The sequence below is a fragment of the Dermacentor variabilis genome, chromosome 9, assembly GCF_050947875.1.
Source record: "Dermacentor variabilis isolate Ectoservices chromosome 9, ASM5094787v1, whole genome shotgun sequence".
Lineage (NCBI taxonomy): Eukaryota > Metazoa > Arthropoda > Arachnida > Ixodida > Ixodidae > Dermacentor > Dermacentor variabilis.
Genome location: NC_134576.1, coordinates 119,640,535 through 119,658,043, shown reverse-complemented (window position 1 = coordinate 119,658,043; position 17,509 = coordinate 119,640,535). Strand labels below are relative to the sequence as shown.

Genomic DNA, 17,509 nt, shown 5'->3' with positions numbered 1-17,509 from the left:
ACGACCTCGCACAGTCACGCCGCACAACGTCTATAGATCTATAAACGTTGATGCCGCATGCTTGGACCATGCGAACCATATAGAACAAAGATGTGTAATCCAGCACCTACCACTGCTTAGGATGCTCGCGCAGTTCGTAAACGGTCGCTTTGCTGGTCAAGTATAGTTCACGCGGTAAGGTATGCTGCTATTACTAACCAAAACTATTTTATTCATCGGTGGAAACGTTATCCACCGAACCAAGTAGTCACGCAATGTAATCTGCGGCTAATAGTTTGAACGCTTGTCGAAGTATAACAGCACAGCTCCTATCGTATATTAGAACGGCACGCACGATGTTACCGTCGTCGCGTATGTTTCATTGCTCCGAAACCGCAGCTTAGAACTAGAGGATAATACTGCAATAAGGTCACATTAGTGAATGGAACTTTCGGAAATACACAATTGGTCTCCGAGGCTGATTGCAGGCTCAAACATGCCCCGACACTCCGCGTTGCGTGCTCCGTCCGCCTCAACGCCCGCAGAAAGTCCAGCCATACCGACTGAAACCACTTCAGTACGTAACACAGAACCGCTTTTCACGTAGAACACGCTACGTACGTACTAAATAGACCGCACGAACGCGAGACCAAACGCCATTTGCATCCGCGATGTGGCAGCAGTGCGTTCATGACCCCCAGACAACATCCGGTGAGCCATTTTCCAGAGTCCAGTTAGCCAAGAAAAAAGAAGTATTTTGCAGCATAGTATACTATAGGCACATATTCTTGATCTTTTCAGATATGAAGGACGTGTATACGGGCTCTTTCGTTCTACTTAACAATATAACTCACTTGTCAAACACTCCAAACCTGCAGCAAAACTCGTGCCAGCTGGAGGGTCCTGTAACTTTATAGACTATATATCGTAGCTTGGGTTGCTCCTGAGGGCTTAACCGGAAGTCTTCTGGGAACTCTGCTTCTAAGCATGAAAAGGGTCTATACCTACCATGCGATACGGAGCGCTCGCACAAGCCAGCATGCCGACTGCCCAAAGATGGCGCCACTGCGTAGCAATATGGCGGCGCCTATGAAAAAACGGTCTAGAGAGGAACGCTATCTCGCCACGCGCTCGCGTGACCCGCAATATTTTGTGCCCCAGTGTACGTAACAATGGAACAGGCCCAATGTATTCGCACCTCCTGCAGCAGAATCGGCGGTAGACATATGGAACGGCTGTCGCCGACGATAACGAAGCACTCGCCGCGTTGCAAGCTCAAGTGCGACAAGTGTTCGGCATTGAACGCGATTGTGGGTGCAGGGCTCATTTTATCTCTCGTTGACGTTGCTATAGCAGAAGTGTATGTGACATCTCAGTAGCGATAAGCTCGGTAAAAAAAAGCCACCGCGCTCTCGTGTGGGCGTAGGATTCGTGCCTGAAGACACCGCCATGCCGGATCACGGACGAGGACGGGTGCACCGTTTTCGCGACCACGTCGTCGCCGGCGTCAACTGGCGACCGACGCGGTTCCTCGACGATGTTCCCACTTCGCGTGTATGCAGCCTCTGCCGCATGATCCCAAAACGGACGGTGCTGTTGCCGTGCGGTCACGCTCTGTGCCAATCTTGCCACGCAGCCAGCCTTGGGCGGTGTCCGTTAGATCAAGAGCCATTCGAAGAAGCGGAGTGCGTCGGTTATGAATTCCCTACCAGGAAAGCGAACACCGTGAAGGTGAGGAGGAAAGAAACAATTTCTGTCACTTTTTTTAAGGGGGGGGAGGGCAACTATGCCTTAGTATTGGCGTAATTGCACTATGGCATAAATGTACGCCGAACCATAAGAGTGCTATTTGAATCCCACCGATGGCAACGGTTGTTGTGGTCGCACCGATGGTACGACCTGTTGGGAACTCGGCGCTGACGCCCGTGGTTGTACCTGGGTCGCAAGCCCCAAGGGTAGCGTTGGCCTGGCGGCCTGGGGTACAACTGGAAGCATCCGAAGGGCCCGGCAAAGCATGAGTCGACTGGTAACAACAAAACAACTTGTTTATTTTAACATCGCAAAGAGTTGGCGGTCAGGTTGACCGAAGTAGAGAGACGGGAGAGCACTTTACTCAACAGAAGAAATCGGAGCCCTCTTTTGGCGTCCGGGGGCAGCTGCTTTTATACTCTCGCAGTTGAGGGCAAGAAGGAACCCCTCAATAGACGAGCACGTGATTGTACAATGAGATAAGGTGACGCATACTGTCGTAGCGCCGCCGGTCGGGCACAAAGACTGGGAGGAGAAGGTAACTCCTACTCTCGTAGCGCCTTCGGTCGGGCACAATGGCTGGGAGGAGAAGGAGACTTCTACTCTCGTAGCGCCTTCGGTCGGGCACAATGGCTGGGAGGAGAAGGTGACTTCTACTCTCGTAGCGCCTCCGGTCGGGCACAATGGCACATACACTCACACACGCACATGAAGGCACGTGGCATCGGAACATGTCTGGACGCGCTTGGCGGGGAGCGTAGCGGCGACGCCGAACGGGCCAAAATGTCTGCCGCTTTGTTGCAGTCGCGCCGGCTAAACCGCGCGTCGTAGGCGAAACGTAACAGTGCCCTTTTTACTATTGCTGAACAGTAATATACTAATTCACCCTGATTAAATGTTCCTTTTTAACGTCTATCAAAACTGAAACAATAGGACAACACAAACTCACTGTACGCTCATGTGAAATATCCTGTTGGAACTCAATATCATTCATTTTTAGTGCCACAGATAAGAGAGAAATACAAAAAGGCAATGCTTTGAAATATGCGACGTCACATTGACATTTTGGGGTTGTCGTTTCTGCGCTAAATTCAAAGAGACATCGGTGATAATAAATCACTAGAGTCATAATTCAGTGATAATCACTTGCTACTCAAACAGTATGCTTCTTCTCTTTGAAGTTCGCACAAAGCATCAGAAAAGGAATTTGCATACATTACAAAATCACTAGTCATTATTTTAAGCAACAGTGATGCTTATGAAAAAAATATAAATTTGCAGAAATCGTACTAAGACATTATTCCTCAAGCGACACTCCTCCCCCCCCCCCCCTACCAACATATAATAGCTGTCTAGCCCCGTAAAGGTTGACCGCATTTATATGAGGTGCAAGCTAGCAAAAGAAAGGAAGATGGCGGTCTCCACTGCACAAGAATGCTGCTGTCCCCGCAGATGAGTTGAAAAGTATGGCATATTTTTTTCATCCATTCTGGCTTACCAAGCCTGCTTTTTCTGCAACAGTACTTAAGTTGCTATTTAAAGCATAATTGATTCACCTTGACCTAATGTTCACGTTTGACGCACCTTTAATGTTAGGCAGCGATAGATACTGCTGGTTGATGTTGAGCATATTTACTTCCCCATAGAATCTCGCGTATACGTTGGTTCACGCCAGACTTCATGTAAAGGTACGTTCTAAAAGTTCGGGACAGCAATGCAACGCGCCTTTAGTAAAAATATTTTGTGGGCAAAAAAATAGCAATCTGTGTTAATTGCTTATTTTCTATTAAGGTGTACTGCTGGAACGAAGCTCACGGCTGCGAGTACACGGGCACCATGGAGCGCATGCTGGAACACTACGAGAACGAGTGCACATTTCACACCGTGGACTGTTTGCGATGCGGCGAGGGAGTCCAGCACAAAGACCTGCCAACGCACTACGCGGCCGGATGCCCTGCCCGTGTTCCTTCCGCGATCACAGAGTCCTCGGAACATACAGCACTGACCCTTGCAGCCGTGAACGCTGCCCTTGAAGACGTGAAGGCGAGGTTGGGATGCCTCAACCACGACCAACTGCTGCCAGTGATTCAGAGTCAGTTGAATGAGCTTACGGAGCAAGCCAGAAACCAGGAAGCCAGGTTAGCTGGGATCACTCGCGAGCTCGGAGCATGCGCTCAAATCGCCGCCACGATTTCATCGAACGGGTTGCACCAGCGGACGTCTCAGCAAACTCTGGGGGAGGAAGACAGCACGCCGACGTCGCTGTCGTTGCGCTCGGAAAAGGCGCTGATACTTCGAAAGTTGGAACACATAGCCGACCTGGAACACTTGTGGCAAACTTCCCCGAAGCCTGATTCCAGCCGTGTGATTGCTCACTGTGAGACCTTGTACGATGACGCTCGGCATTTGATCAGTGCGCTGTCAACGACAGCCGCACGGATTAGGGAAATTGGGTGCGTGGTTTATGTCCTAACCCTGGAAAACTGTGACAAAATGTTACGGTCGCAGACAGAGGCGAGAAAGTTTGCCGAGATTACGGTGTGGCACATGAGGGACACGTACTTTACGCTTGCCGTCTGGAGGAGTCTTGACTTTCTGCACCTGAAGATCGAGTTTAGCGGGATGCTGGTGGACTCCAAGTGTTTGCCGCCTATTTGGAGCGTGAGCTTGGTGGATCACGAAGGACTCAACGGACGTTTGCTGACTTCCAGGGTCACGCCTTGTTCCTGCAGGCGCTCTCTTGACTCGATGGTACACTTTCACCTCGAATTTAGTACAGACATTGGAGTCCGGAAATATTCCGATTTCATCCGAGGCGGAAAGATAAAGTTCCATATCTTGCTCAACAATGCAGAAACGGATGGTGGGATCACAGGACTACCCTAACGTTCGTCATCGCAGAATGTGTACTGCACTGCAGAATCATTGCCACTTGCAATGTGTGTAACATGAGCTTAGCGAACTTTTGATGTGCTTTCTCCTAAATAATATTAGCACTGCGAAATTAATTTTTTTTAGATTTGCTATCCTTTGTAACTGTCAGTCTATTGTTTAATGTATTTACTAGCTGCTGTATTGTTTGTTTATTGTGCTAATACAGTTTTCATTCCTTATTATTGTGCTCCTCTTGTGCTCCACGATTGGTTTCTGACCTTATAAATGCCTATTGATGCAATCTCTATTGAAATGCCTATTGATTCAATCTCTACTGATAGCATAAATGCCATCAATAGAGATCAGCTGTACCCGATACCCAACATTCAGGAACGAATCAAAAGAGTCAGCGCTGCTAAATACATTTCGACTCTAGATCTCGTGCGGGGATACTCGCAAGTTCCCGTAGGCACTTTCAGCCTCTCGTTCTTAGCTTGGGCCTCAAGAACGCACACCTTAGCTTCTCTAAGTTGATGGATATTGTCCTAAAATACTTACAGGCAGGAGTTCGCATTGCCATATCTTTATGATGTCGCCATGTCACCTTAGTGAACGGGCACGAAGTGCGCTCCTTAATATCTATAACGAGCCCTGGCAAGAGGGCAAAGTTCCTCAAGATTGGAAGATCAGCCGCCTGGTACCGCTTCTTAAGCCTGGCAAGTCTCCCTTAGAGATTACTTCATACCGACCAATTGCGCTGGCAAGTTGCGTTGGGAAGGTAATGGAGCGAATGGTCCTCGCCAGACTTGAGTGGTATCTTGAACATTACGAAATCTACCCGGACGCCATGGCTGGTTTTCGACGTCACCGATGTTCTATCGACAACGTTATCGATCTGGTAACCTATGTTCGACACCAAGAGACGTGTAAGAGGTTATCTGTCGCAATGTTCTTAGATATAAAGGGAGCCTACGACAACGTTCTTTCATGACGCCATACTTGAAGCATTGGAATCAGTGGGCCTAGGCGGTCCATTATATCGTTGGACTCGCAGTTATTTACATAGGCGGTCTATATTTGTTAACACTGAAGCTGGCCCAACCTCGCAATATTATACGCACCATGGAGTTCCACAAGGTGGTGTCTTGAGTCCCACGCTCTTCAACCTTGTACTCATTGGTCTCGTGGAACGACTTCCGAACACAGTTAAAATTTCAATGTATGCCGATGACATCTGTGTGTGGGCATCTGGCTGTTATCAAAAAAAAAATAACAGTAAGTTTCCAATAGGCCAGAAAACTGTTAAAGCTAAGACCAATTGCGTCTTGAAATACCGATTCACCACGGGCATCGGTGCGTGCTTTTGTGCGAACAAACATTTCGCGGTCCCGAATAGAGCAAAATAATTCTTCTGTATCAACAGAAAAGCCAAAACCAATCTTATGATCGACACGAAAAAAAAAAACTGATGATATCGTCGGAGTTAGTTACTAGAAAAGGATCATGGACTTTGATTTGCTTCAGGCAATTAAAGAAAAATCGCCTAACGTCGAGTTGCCAAGTGCCCCGTTCACTAACAATGGTCCTTAAAGGGGTATCCGGTTTGTGCGCTTTGGCACTAAAGAAACACAGCGAACGAGTCATTTTTACTTTTTCCTATGCACTTTTGCAGGTTCTTTAGATTGGTATTTTCGCAGAAACGAAGAAAATCTTTCCTCGCGCATGATGTCCGAACTTTTTGGCGGGCGACATTCTTGTCAATGGCATGACCGCTTTTTCTTTAAAAGTACCTTTAGGCAATATAACCAAGCCGCCATCTTTGCCTGCTTGCGGCAGGCACAGGTCTTTCTGCTTGAAGTAGGTTACACTAGGCCGAATCGAACACTTTTTATCCCCGCAATTGCGATTCGCAGCAATCTTGTAAAGACAATTCGCGCCCTCAAGTAAACACCTTCACGCTGTTCCACTTCCGCTTTCGCCACCGTACATCTATTCCCTGCAGCTAGTTCACGCGCTATTATTTTTGCTTCCATTTGGGCACCTAATGTGGCTACCGAAGGAATATCTCAGAAAACGCGAGACGCTTGGTCCACAGAGAACCATACGCACACTTATGCTCGGCAACACCGGCGAGACAAGATTTTGCCGAGAGCTTGCGCTCGAGCTAACGCGTCGGAATCCGTCGAGTCCCCACAGTGATGGCGGCGAGCGACCATTGTTTCTTTTTCTCGTCTGCTAGCCAGAGAGCGTCCGAAACTCTGCCAAACGAAAATCCACTCGGCCAGAGAAAAACGAACGCTCACCGAAGTGCGCCACACGACGGTGGTCGGGGCAACACGAGGAAAACGCATGCGCTGTGGCTGGCTCTGGCAGCCCGCGGGTGGCGAGAACAAGAAAATTGAAGAGGCTCAATGTGTCCGCGCGAATAAAAGTCAAAGTAGAAAAAAAAATATGAACGCAGTTACCTTTGGTGGCTTTGGTGTCTTGACATGGATGCTTTGACGCAGGTGAAAAATGTGTTTATATTCCTTTCTGTGATATGGCGGCACAAATGAACCACCAAAAAGCTTCGTCTCATCGGACCTCGCTGCGTGCCTTGCCAGCTTGTCTGACAGAGTGTTGATTTTGCTTGTCTCGTAGTATGGTGCGACGTAGGATTTTAGAAAAGTCAATGCACCTTTGGCGTCAAATGTTTAGAACAACATTAAACCCACAAAGTGCCGTAATATGAAATCTAAAGCGCGACATTGGAAATGTCACTGCACCTTTCGCATCAAAATTTTGAGAACCTTATACCCATAGAGATTTCGAAATTGAAATCCATGCGCTCCGTAGATTCCGCGGCCTCCGCGAGATGCCGCTACGAGCCCGCTCGCCATCAAAACGCCCTTGAAACTTTGTGCTCAGAGGGGCTCCTTGCGTCACGTGACTGCCGGTGCAAGGGCGTTGCGGCGAAATCAGCCCGAGTTCGCAATGATCGCGGTGAAATGTCTTTGTCAGCATGAAAGACATAAACTCCTGAATGATTTCCGGCGCCGGGGGTCGTTTTGGTCGGCTGTGCGTGACAGCACGAAAAAATTTCAGGGGGGGTCTGAAGCAAAAAAATTCGCAGTTCCGCCGGAAATGCGAAGCACCTGCTGATATAGAAAATTAGTAGATAGTGTTGGGACCTCAGCGCTGACGCCCGTTGTTGCACCTGGGTCGCAAGCCCCAAGGGTAGCGTTGGCCTGGCGGCCTGGGGCACAACTGGAAGCATCCGAAGGTCCCGGCAAAGCATGAGTCGACTGGTAACAGAACAACTTGTTTATTCAAGCATAGCATAAGAGCGGGCGGTCAGGTCGACCGAAGTAGAGAGACGGGAGTGCACGTTACTCAACAGAAGAAATCGGAGCCTCTCTCTTGGCGTCCGGGGGCAGCTGCTTTTATACTCTCGCAGTTGAGGGCAAGAAGGAACGCCTCTATAGACGCGCACGTGACTGTGCCGCTCGGGCACGTTGGGATGAGTAGGTGGCGCATCCGCTGGGCCGGCGCCGCTCGGGCACGTTGGGACGAGTAGGTGACGCATCCGCAGGGCCGGCGCCGCTCGGGCACGTTGGGATGAGTAGGTGGCGCATCCGCCGGGCCGGCGCCGGTCAGACCTCCTCGCTTCACAGTTGGGGGAGCTCCTCTCCCCGGCTGCCGCGCTTCGACAAGCGTGGGCACCAACATGCACACACACACACACACACACACACACACGCACACGAAGACACGTGGCATTGGAACATGCCTGGACGCGCTTGGCGGGGAGGCGTAGCGGCGGCGCCGAACGGGCCAAAATGTCTGCCGCTTTGAACGAAGCCCCAGCGTCCGTTGCATCCGCGCCGGCTATACCGCGCGTCGTAGGCGAAACGTAACAATAGCTATACAAAGTAAAGACAGTAGCTTTATCGACCGTATAAGCTTGTAAGCATTCCTTTACTAACAGGATTCGGCTGGGCGTTGCTTTCAGCCGTGGCTACGCGCACCTCATCGGCCAGTCGAACAGCCCCGAATGCGCACGCTGCCAGAACCCTCAAACGCTCGAACACATACTGTGCGATTGCGCAGCATACATGCTGGAGCGAAGGACGTTGGAAAGTTCCCTAGCCAGCGCTGGCAGGCAACCACTGTCGGAGGCCGCTATCCTAGCTCGGCCCATGGCCTGACACTGCAACTTCAATGCGAGCCACTAAAGCGCTGTTGAAGTTTCTGCAGGACACCAAGCTCGACGAGCGGCTCTAGCAAGACAACTGTCTCATGTACATAAGCACTCACCACTTCACTTATCGTCATCACCCATCCCAGTACTTTCACTCCCCTTCCCCAGTGCAGAGTAGCAGACTAGAGCGCACTATAGCTCAGGTCGACCTCTCTATCTTTCCTGTCAACAAATTCTGTCTCTATATCTAAAAGCTTAGGGCATAGGGCTGATAGCAGACAACAGCACAGGTCAGATCGGCCAAGTGGCACTGATGATCCTCATACCATAGGCAACACCTCGGGCTCGTCGTCACAGATATAGCTACGCATTTTAAGTTTGAACGCGCGAAGTATTGTAAATAAGACTACACAATTAGAATATCTGCTCCTTTCACAAAGCCCACATGTTGTGGTAATAACAGAAACGTGGTTACATAAAAATATATCTGATGACTGTATTGTTCCTCCCGGCTATAGAATGTTTAGGAAAGACAGGCACACACGTGGTGGGGGCGTTTGTATCATAGTAAAAAACTCTGTATCTGCTGTATTGATTGATTGCGATGTTCCTGAAACGGTTTGGTGCAAGATTACATTTCATGTTATTGCCTACATCGTTGGAGCAGTGTATCGCGCCCCTTCTGCCTCGCCTGGGTTGCTGGAAGACCTAAACACTTTCCGGCGTGCAAATGTCAAAGCAGACGCGAGATTAATAATGACCGGCGATTTTAATCTTCATAACATAGATTGGCAAAACCCATGAACTATTGGCTCCGATTCATCTAGAATAGAGAAGCTATTGGAACTTATGTTCATATATAATCTAAACCAAATTGTTCAAGAAGACACACGAGTAACGGCCACATCGCGGTCATTGTTGGATCTGGTGTTTGTGTCAGATAAAATAGGTGCTTATACTGTTAACGTTGCGAATGGTATCTCTGACCACAAGATGATTATTGTTACAATCACAGTGGGAGCAAGTGTTTGTTTCAGGCCTTACATCCCTGTACGCATTAACGATTATGGACGCGCGGATGATGTTTCCATCCTTGACTACTTGGATTCTGCATTTGCTGACTTTGAAATTGATTTCCATACTAAAACAGTAGAAGAGTTGTGGCAGAACTTTAAGGTAATTGTACAACACTGCGAGGACACCTATATCCCTAAACGCGTAAAGAAGACAAAGCACCGAAGCCCCTGGATGACCAGGAACATAATTCATATGAAAAGAAAAATAAAAAGGCTACGTAAAAGCAAAAATAAATCTACTCAGGTTTCGCGACTTCGAGCTGAGATGAAGCAAGCCCTGCACGATTCTAAAAAAAATTTCTTCAGTGACACGCTTAGCCGCTTCCTCAGAACATCACCGCAAAAGTTTTGGCGATATTTCAGTGAAAGAAAGGAAGAGGTACAGGAAATCAGGAAAGAAGATCAAGTTCTGATAAACAAAAAAGATATTGTAGAACACTTTAATCACTTCTTTCAGTCCGTATTCACCACGAACGATGATGACGTCGATGTTAGTTCTGAAAGCACAGAGCCAAGCCAAATGGATGACATCATAATTACACAGGAGGGCGTATTTCAGCAGCTCTTGAATTTAGATGCAAAAAAAGCGTATGGACCAGATGACATAGCGACCCAGTTTCTTCAAAGATATGCTGAATGGGCGTCGCGTTACTTGACCCTTATATTTCAAAAATCATTGCAAACTCATTCTGTACCCCAAGATTGGCGTAGTGCAATAGTTATTCCGGTGTTTAAAGGCGGCAATCGAACAATAGTGAATAATTACCGGCCTATATCTCTTACATCCATTTCTTGTAAACTTCTGGAACACATAATAGCTAAGCATATCATTCGCCATTTAGAAAATAATTGTTTACTTTACCCATGCCAGCATGGCTTCAGAACAGGCCTTTCCACTACCACACAACTCGTAGAGGCAATTCATGATTTCGCAATGGCGATTGATGCCAGAGAGCAGATTGACGTAATCGCCATAGATTTTTCCAAGGCTTTTGACAAGGTGCCACACAAGAAGCTGATTTACAAACTGGAAATAACCGGCCTTAATGCCACTATAATAAAATGGATTAAAGCTTACTTAACGAATCGCAACCAGGTGGTCAGAATGGATGGCCATGTCTCCGGCTCACTGGCAGTACTCTCGGGAGTCCCGCAGGGATCTGTCTTGGGACCGCTTTTATTTTTGGTGTATATTAATGACATTTCTGCTGTTATGGAACCAGATGTACATCTTAAACTGTTCGCGGATGACTGTTTATTTTATTCTACAGTACGAAACACGGCCGATCAACTTAAGCTTAATAACTGTCTAAAGGCGTTAAGCGGATGGTGCAACAAATGGAGCATGGAAATAAATTATTCTAAATCAACATATACACATATTACCACACGAAAAAGGGACCGTCTTTTGTTTCCATATACTATTGGTGACAAGTGTCTGGTGAATACAAGTCAGTTTAAATACCTGGGAATAACGATAACAGAAAACTTATCGTGGAGTATACATATAAATAATCTTTGTTCAAAAGCATACGGGAGGTTATTTTTCTTGCGAAAAAAATTGGAGGGTGCTACATGCGATGTAAGACTCACCGCAAACAAAACTTTTGTAAGGCCACTTCTTGAGTACGCGTCAGAGGTATGGAGCCCTCATCAAGGTTATTTGAAGAAACAACTAGAGAAAATTCAGAAGTACGCGGTGCGCTTTATATGCTCCCGATATCGAAGGACTGATTCAGTCACAGAAATGCTCCGTTTTTCTAAACTGGACCTGCTAGAAACACGTAGACAAAAACATCGATTGAAATTATTATTCCAAATACTTCAAGGCCAAATAAATATTAGGAAGGAAACATACATACTAGCACCTGGCAAACGGAGCTCCAGAACCAACCATAACCGATCTATCCAAGCTTATACCACTCACACTAATACATTCAGGCACTCCTTCTTCCCCCACGTGATTGAAATGTGGAACAAGTTACCGATGTGTGTAGTGGAACATACTGATCTGTCCCAATTCAAAAAATCTCTGGATGACTATCTGTGCGAATGAGCCGCTTGATTTCGATGTATTCTGTGTTTGTGATTATTGCACTGTTCTTTTCTTTTATATATTCTTTTTCATAACCCTCTCTGTAAGGACCCTCGCAATGGGGTTGACAGTATTGTTAAATAAATAAATAAATAAATAAATAAATAAATAAATAAATAAATAAATAAATATTCGTTTACTAACTTAACAATGATAGAATGCGTAAGCGTGACTCAACGAGGACGTAAAACGAAACAGACAAACGGAGACCGCGCTGTCTTTGTGTGTCTGCTTCTTTCTACGTTTCTGTTCAGTCGCGCTTACACACTCTATTATGGATTCAAACCAATTAGCGCGTCAACGTGTTTTAACTAAATCGCCCAGCAAGGTGTCACGCGCGCACAGGTAAACGTGAACACACATCGCCCGATGACAGCGGGAACTGGCTGTGAAAACGCTGGAGTTAGGAATCGCGGCAGCAGCAGGCGCATTGTCGTTCGTGCATCACTCGCTTCAACGCGAACGAGACGACGAAAGCACAGCGCATACGAAGCTATACCGGCACTACGGGCACTCTGCAAACATCGCAGATCGCTTTCAAGATGAGGCCTGCGCGGGCGAGCATTTTGGCCACGTCGCTGACCGCTTTCAAGACACGAGCGCCGGCAACGCGCCCCCACGGCGTCCGCCAAAAGACTGTTTCACATGGCGCGATTTTCAGTCACCGACACCGCGAACTCCGTCGCTCAACGACCGCCGCGATGTCGTGGGCTCTCCGCGACTGGATTCCAACTATAGTTGGTTGCGCCGTCGCTGAGTCGCAACGATCGGCGCGACGTGGGAGGAGCAATGTGTGACGAAACAAAACGCCGTCAAAATAGGCGCCTTCCTCTTTTACCGCGCGTTGGTAGCCCTGTGGAGCAGTTTCGCGCGCCCGTTTTAGGTATGTTATAATAGGGCGTGCCCACCAACGTTTGCGGCTTAGGAGCCTCATGGAACATTTTTCGCTCACACAATTCGTTTAAAAGGAGAAGCTGCACGCTATCCAGGTCGGGAGAAGGACGCTGCCTTCAAGATAAGGCACGTACCCACTTGATCGCCACCGTCGTCAACCTCTTAATCGCTACAAACTGCGCCAGCTGCTTATACATGCACACTCAATAGTAGCTTGTTGTTCTGCAAAAGCAAATGTTCATCCAGGAAAAAATTCGTCGCCCCCATAGTAACAACGAAACTAAAGTGTGCTAAACGGAACCACCCCACCGACGCCGCACAAGCCGCACGCTCATGCTTGCGGTGTTGTGTAGCGCCTCACTCACCGCATCTGCAAGCTGTCGTCAAGTCTCAATGCGTTTAAACGTTAAAAAAATGGTGTACCCATTCTATTATCGAATAATAATAGGAAAATTCGAATATTTGACTAGTTTCCATGCTGTTTTTATTTCACGATGCAGGCATGGATACTTCGTGGGCAGGAGGCAAGCTTGCGCATCGCTGCGACGAAAATCGCGCTGCCGCAAACGCATGCTAAAGCTGTCAGCGAAAATAGCCCTGCGATGTGCGCGGCAGAACCATTTCTTTTCGCCCCAATCGCGCCATGTGAAACAGCCTAAAGGTGTCAACTACGGCATCCGCGATTCGCCTGGCCAAGGCCCTAGCAGACGCCACGGTTGTCTCCACTCTGTACGGAGCGGCGGGCGAGGAGGACATCGAGACGCCGCAGCAGCCGCCGGAGAAGAGCGCCCCTCCTCCCTCACCTCACCCCCCTGCCTCACACGCCACAGGAGACGGCAAACATCCGGGCCGCGTTCCTGGCTCGCGCACGCGAGATTGAACCGTGCTCCCCGGCTCACACACTTTCACTCATACGAAACATCACGGCGACGGCGACGGCAGAAATCGACGTGGGGCGTCCATATAATTGCTCTCGCAATAAAGCCGTGGCAGAAAAGGCACTCTGTAGGAGAAAGCGAAGACGAAAATGAACCTTCGATTTCCGTTACATAAACGAAGTGGGCCTGTCGAAGCTGCCGCAGCCCAAATCGCAAGTGGGCAACCTCGCGGCTGCACTCGGTTATCGCCGGCGAACAAGGAGGAAACGTGGAAACATGCGCGCGTGCAGACCCGGAAGAACGCGCATGCGCACAGAAGTCGGTCGCTACAACATGGGGTGCGACGGCTGTAGGCCCGGAGGGCCAATTCGCCACGCGCTCGCGTGTCCCGCAATATATTGTGGCCGAGTGTATACGTGACAACGGAGCAAGCCCAATGTATATGCACCTGCAGAATCCGCGGCAGATATATGGAACGGCTGTCACCGACGATGACGAAGCACTTGTTCCCCGCCGCGTCGCGAAGGCCAAGGTGCGACAAGTGTTCGTCATTGAAAGCGATAACTCGTGCAGAGCCGATTCTATCTCTCGTTGACGCTACTCTAGCCAAAGTATGAGACCACTCAGTAGCGATAAGCTCGGTATAAAAAGCCACCGCGCTGTTTGGTGAGCGTAGGATTCGTGCCTGAAGACAACGCGATGCCAGATCACGGACAGGGACGAGTGCACCGTTTTCGCGACCACGTCGTCGCCGGCGTCAACTGGCGACCGACGCGGTTCGTCGACGAGGTGCCGAATTCACGCATGTGCGGCCTCTGCCGCATGATCCCAAAGCGGACGGTGCTGTTGCCGTGCTCGCACGCTCTTTGCCAATCTTGCCACGCGGCCAGTCTCGAAGGGGGCGTTGGCCAGTGTCCGTTGGATCGAGAGGCATTCGAAGAAGCGGAGTGCGTCAGTTATGAACTCCTTGCCAGGAAAGCGAACACCGTGCAGGTGAGGAACTAAGAAACAATTTCTGTTGCTTTTCTTCGTGTGGGGTTATGGGGCTAAAAGCAATTATGCATTCGCGTAATTCCGCCGCGGCATATCTGCAAGCCTAACGATTAGTCTCCCTTTTACTATTGCCGAACGCTAATACACAAATTCACCCTGACTAAATGTTACTCTTTAGCGTCTATCAAAACTAACGCAAACTCGCTGTAGGCTCATGTGAAATGTTCTGTTGGAACTATTTATTCATTTCTTATTGCGAGAGATAAGAGAAATACAAAAAACTAAATACTTTGAAATGTGCGACGTCACACTGACGTTTTGGAGTTATCGTTTCTTCGCTAAATTGAAAGGCAAATCGGCGAGAATTAATCACGACAGTGACAATCAGTTTCTATTCATTCTTCTTTCCCTTGATATTCGCACTGAAACATCAGAAAAGAAAGTTGCGTACACCACAAAATAACTTCATTACATATTCTTCTAAAAAGTAGTGTTGTTTCTGAAAAAGTACAATTTCCGCAAATGTTTATGTTAAGACATTATTCCTCAACCGCAACTCGCCCCAGCCTCGCCGCCCCCAAACCACCCTAAAACAACTATCTCGGCCCGTAGTGCGTGAGCGCATCTATATGAGGAGCAAGCTAGCAAACGAAAACAAGATGGCGGTCTACACTGCACAAGATGCCGCTGTCGCCAAAGATAAGCTAGGAGCTGAAGAATAGTCGGAATATGGCGCCCTTTCTTCCTCGATTGTGGCTTACCAAGCCTGCTTTTTCTGTAAGAGTGGGATAAGTTGCTATTTAGAAGCATAATTAAGTGATTCACGTTGACCTAGTGTCCATGTTTGATGCATCTTTAGTGCATAGACAGCGGCAAATGCTACTGAGCGATCTCAGGATATTTACTACTCCATCGAATCTCGCGTATGCACTGGTTCGCACCGGAATTCATGTAAACGTACGTCTAAAAGTTAGGGACAGGGGTGCAACGCGCCATTAGTAAAAAAAAAAATTGTCTGCCAAAGCAAAATTATTGTTTTCTTTTGTTTGCTATTAAGGTGTACTGCTGGAACGAAGCCCATGGCTGCGAGTACACCGGCACCATGGACCGCATGCTGGAACACTACGAGAACGAGTGCACATTTCACGCCGTGGAATGTTGGCGATGCGGCGAGGGAGTCCAGCACAGAGACCTGCCGACGCACTACGCGGCCGGATGCAGTGCCGGTGTTTCTTCCGCGATCACAGAGTCCTCGGAACCTACAGCAGTGACACTCGAATACGTGAACGCTGCCCTTGAAGACGTGAGGGCGATGCTGGGATGTCTCAACCACGACCAGCTGCTGCCAGTGATTCAGAGTCAGTTGAATGAGCTTACGGAGCAAGCCAGAAACCAGGAAGCCAGGTTCACTCGCGAGCTCGGAGCATGCGAGCGCAATTTAAAGGGCGAGATGGCTCAAATCGCCGCCACGATTTCATCGAACGTGTCGCACCAGCGGACGTCTAGGGAAAATCCGGAGGAGGAAGCTTGCACTTCCTCGCAGCTTTCGTTGCGCTCGGAAAAGGCGCTAGTACTTCGAAAGTTGGAACACTTGGCCCACCTGGAACACTCGCAGAAAACTTCCCCGAAGCCTAATTTCGGCCGTGTAATTGCTCATTGTAGCATTTTCCGCGGTGGCGCTGGGCATCTATGCAGTGCGCTGCCAACGACACTCGCGTCGATTAAAGAAACTGGGAACGTGACGTATGACCTGACCCTGGAAAACTGCGAGGAAATCATTCAGTATCAGGGTTTCAGAAGAAAGTTTGCCGACATTACGGTGTGGCACATGAGGGACACGTACTTTAAGGTCGCCGTTTGGAAGTACTGCGAATACTCCCCGAACGACATCACTGTTCAGATCGAGTTTAACGGGATACTGGCGGACTCTAAGTGTTTGCCGCCTATTTGGCACGTGAGCGTGGTGGATGGCGTAAGAGACAAAGTAGATTTGACTTCCAGTGCGAGGCTTTGTTTCTGCGGGCGCTACGATGACTCATTGGCACACTTTCACCTTCAATTTCGCACAGACACTGCCTTGCTTAAGTATGGCGGTGACCTCCGAAATGGAAAGATAAAATTCTATATCCTCCTCAACTATACGCCAACGGACCACGGGATCATAGGAGCACCCTAACGTTCGTCATCGCAGAATGTGTACTGCACTGTTGAATCCTCCTTGCCACTTGCAGTATGTGTGTTTGTGCGTGACTTAACCTTAGCGAACTTTTGATGTCCTTTCTCCTAAACAAGGTTATCGCTGCGAAATTTATTTTTTGAGATTTGCTATCCTTTGTAAATGTCAACCTATTGGTTTAAGACTATATATACTGGCTGTTCATTCAGTTTATTTATTGTGATAATACAGTTTGTGTTCCTAAATATTAGTGCTTCTGGAGCGGTTTCTGACCTTATGGCGTCCACGTCGATACTCTTCGCTCTATTAATGCCGTGCGGCTCCTAATACGATTGATTGAATGAATGTGTGGTGTTTATTGGCGGAAGGGCCAGGTATGGCCAAAGAGCGCCAAGCCAGTGTTGAGTTTACAGTGGAGTTGCGACTTCTATGAAGTTGGTGTGACGTGGCTGTAAAGGGGCCTTTCCTAATACCATTGCATTCAAGGCGACGTTCGTGTTTGATACTACGCTGTAGTACTGTGGGTTGTCCTGTGTCCGAAATGCAAGCTCAATGTTAACGTTCGCAGTGCTGAGGCCTTCGTTGATGACCTCGAACCCTATTTTTAACAAAGCT

General features: G+C 48.4%; 1 protein-coding gene across 3 annotated transcripts; it reads left to right on the top strand.

Annotated features, from left to right (window-relative positions):
* Positions 1-1,241: 1,241 nt before the first annotated feature.
* Positions 1,242-17,161, top strand: LOC142557376 (uncharacterized). 3 transcript variants are annotated; one of them, XM_075669171.1, is made up of 2 exons: positions 1,242-1,710; positions 15,776-17,161. In XM_075669171.1, the coding sequence occupies exons 1-2, from the start codon at positions 1,429-1,431 to the stop codon at positions 16,892-16,894; spliced, it is 1,401 nt and encodes a 466-aa protein (XP_075525286.1). In that variant the 5' UTR covers positions 1,242-1,428; the 3' UTR covers positions 16,895-17,161. The 3 variants fall into 3 exon arrangements, with proteins under 3 accessions (XP_075525286.1, XP_075525287.1, XP_075525285.1); XM_075669172.1 differs by lacking the exon at positions 15,776-17,161 and adding an exon at positions 3,520-4,909 and having other exon boundaries at positions 1,289-1,710; XM_075669170.1 differs by lacking the exon at positions 1,242-1,710 and adding an exon at positions 14,256-14,718.
* Positions 17,162-17,509: the final 348 nt, after the last annotated feature.

What these genes read in the sequence shown, in the direction of transcription:
- LOC142557376 (XM_075669170.1), top strand. Translation starts at nt 14,425, where the DNA reads ATGCCAGATCACGGACAGGGACGAGTGCACCGTTTTCGCGACCACGTC. An exon ending in GGAAAGCGAACACCGTGCAG is followed by an intron (nt 14,719 to 15,775) that starts GTGAGGAACTAA and finishes TTTGCTATTAAG; the next exon opens with GTGTACTGCTGGAACGAAGC.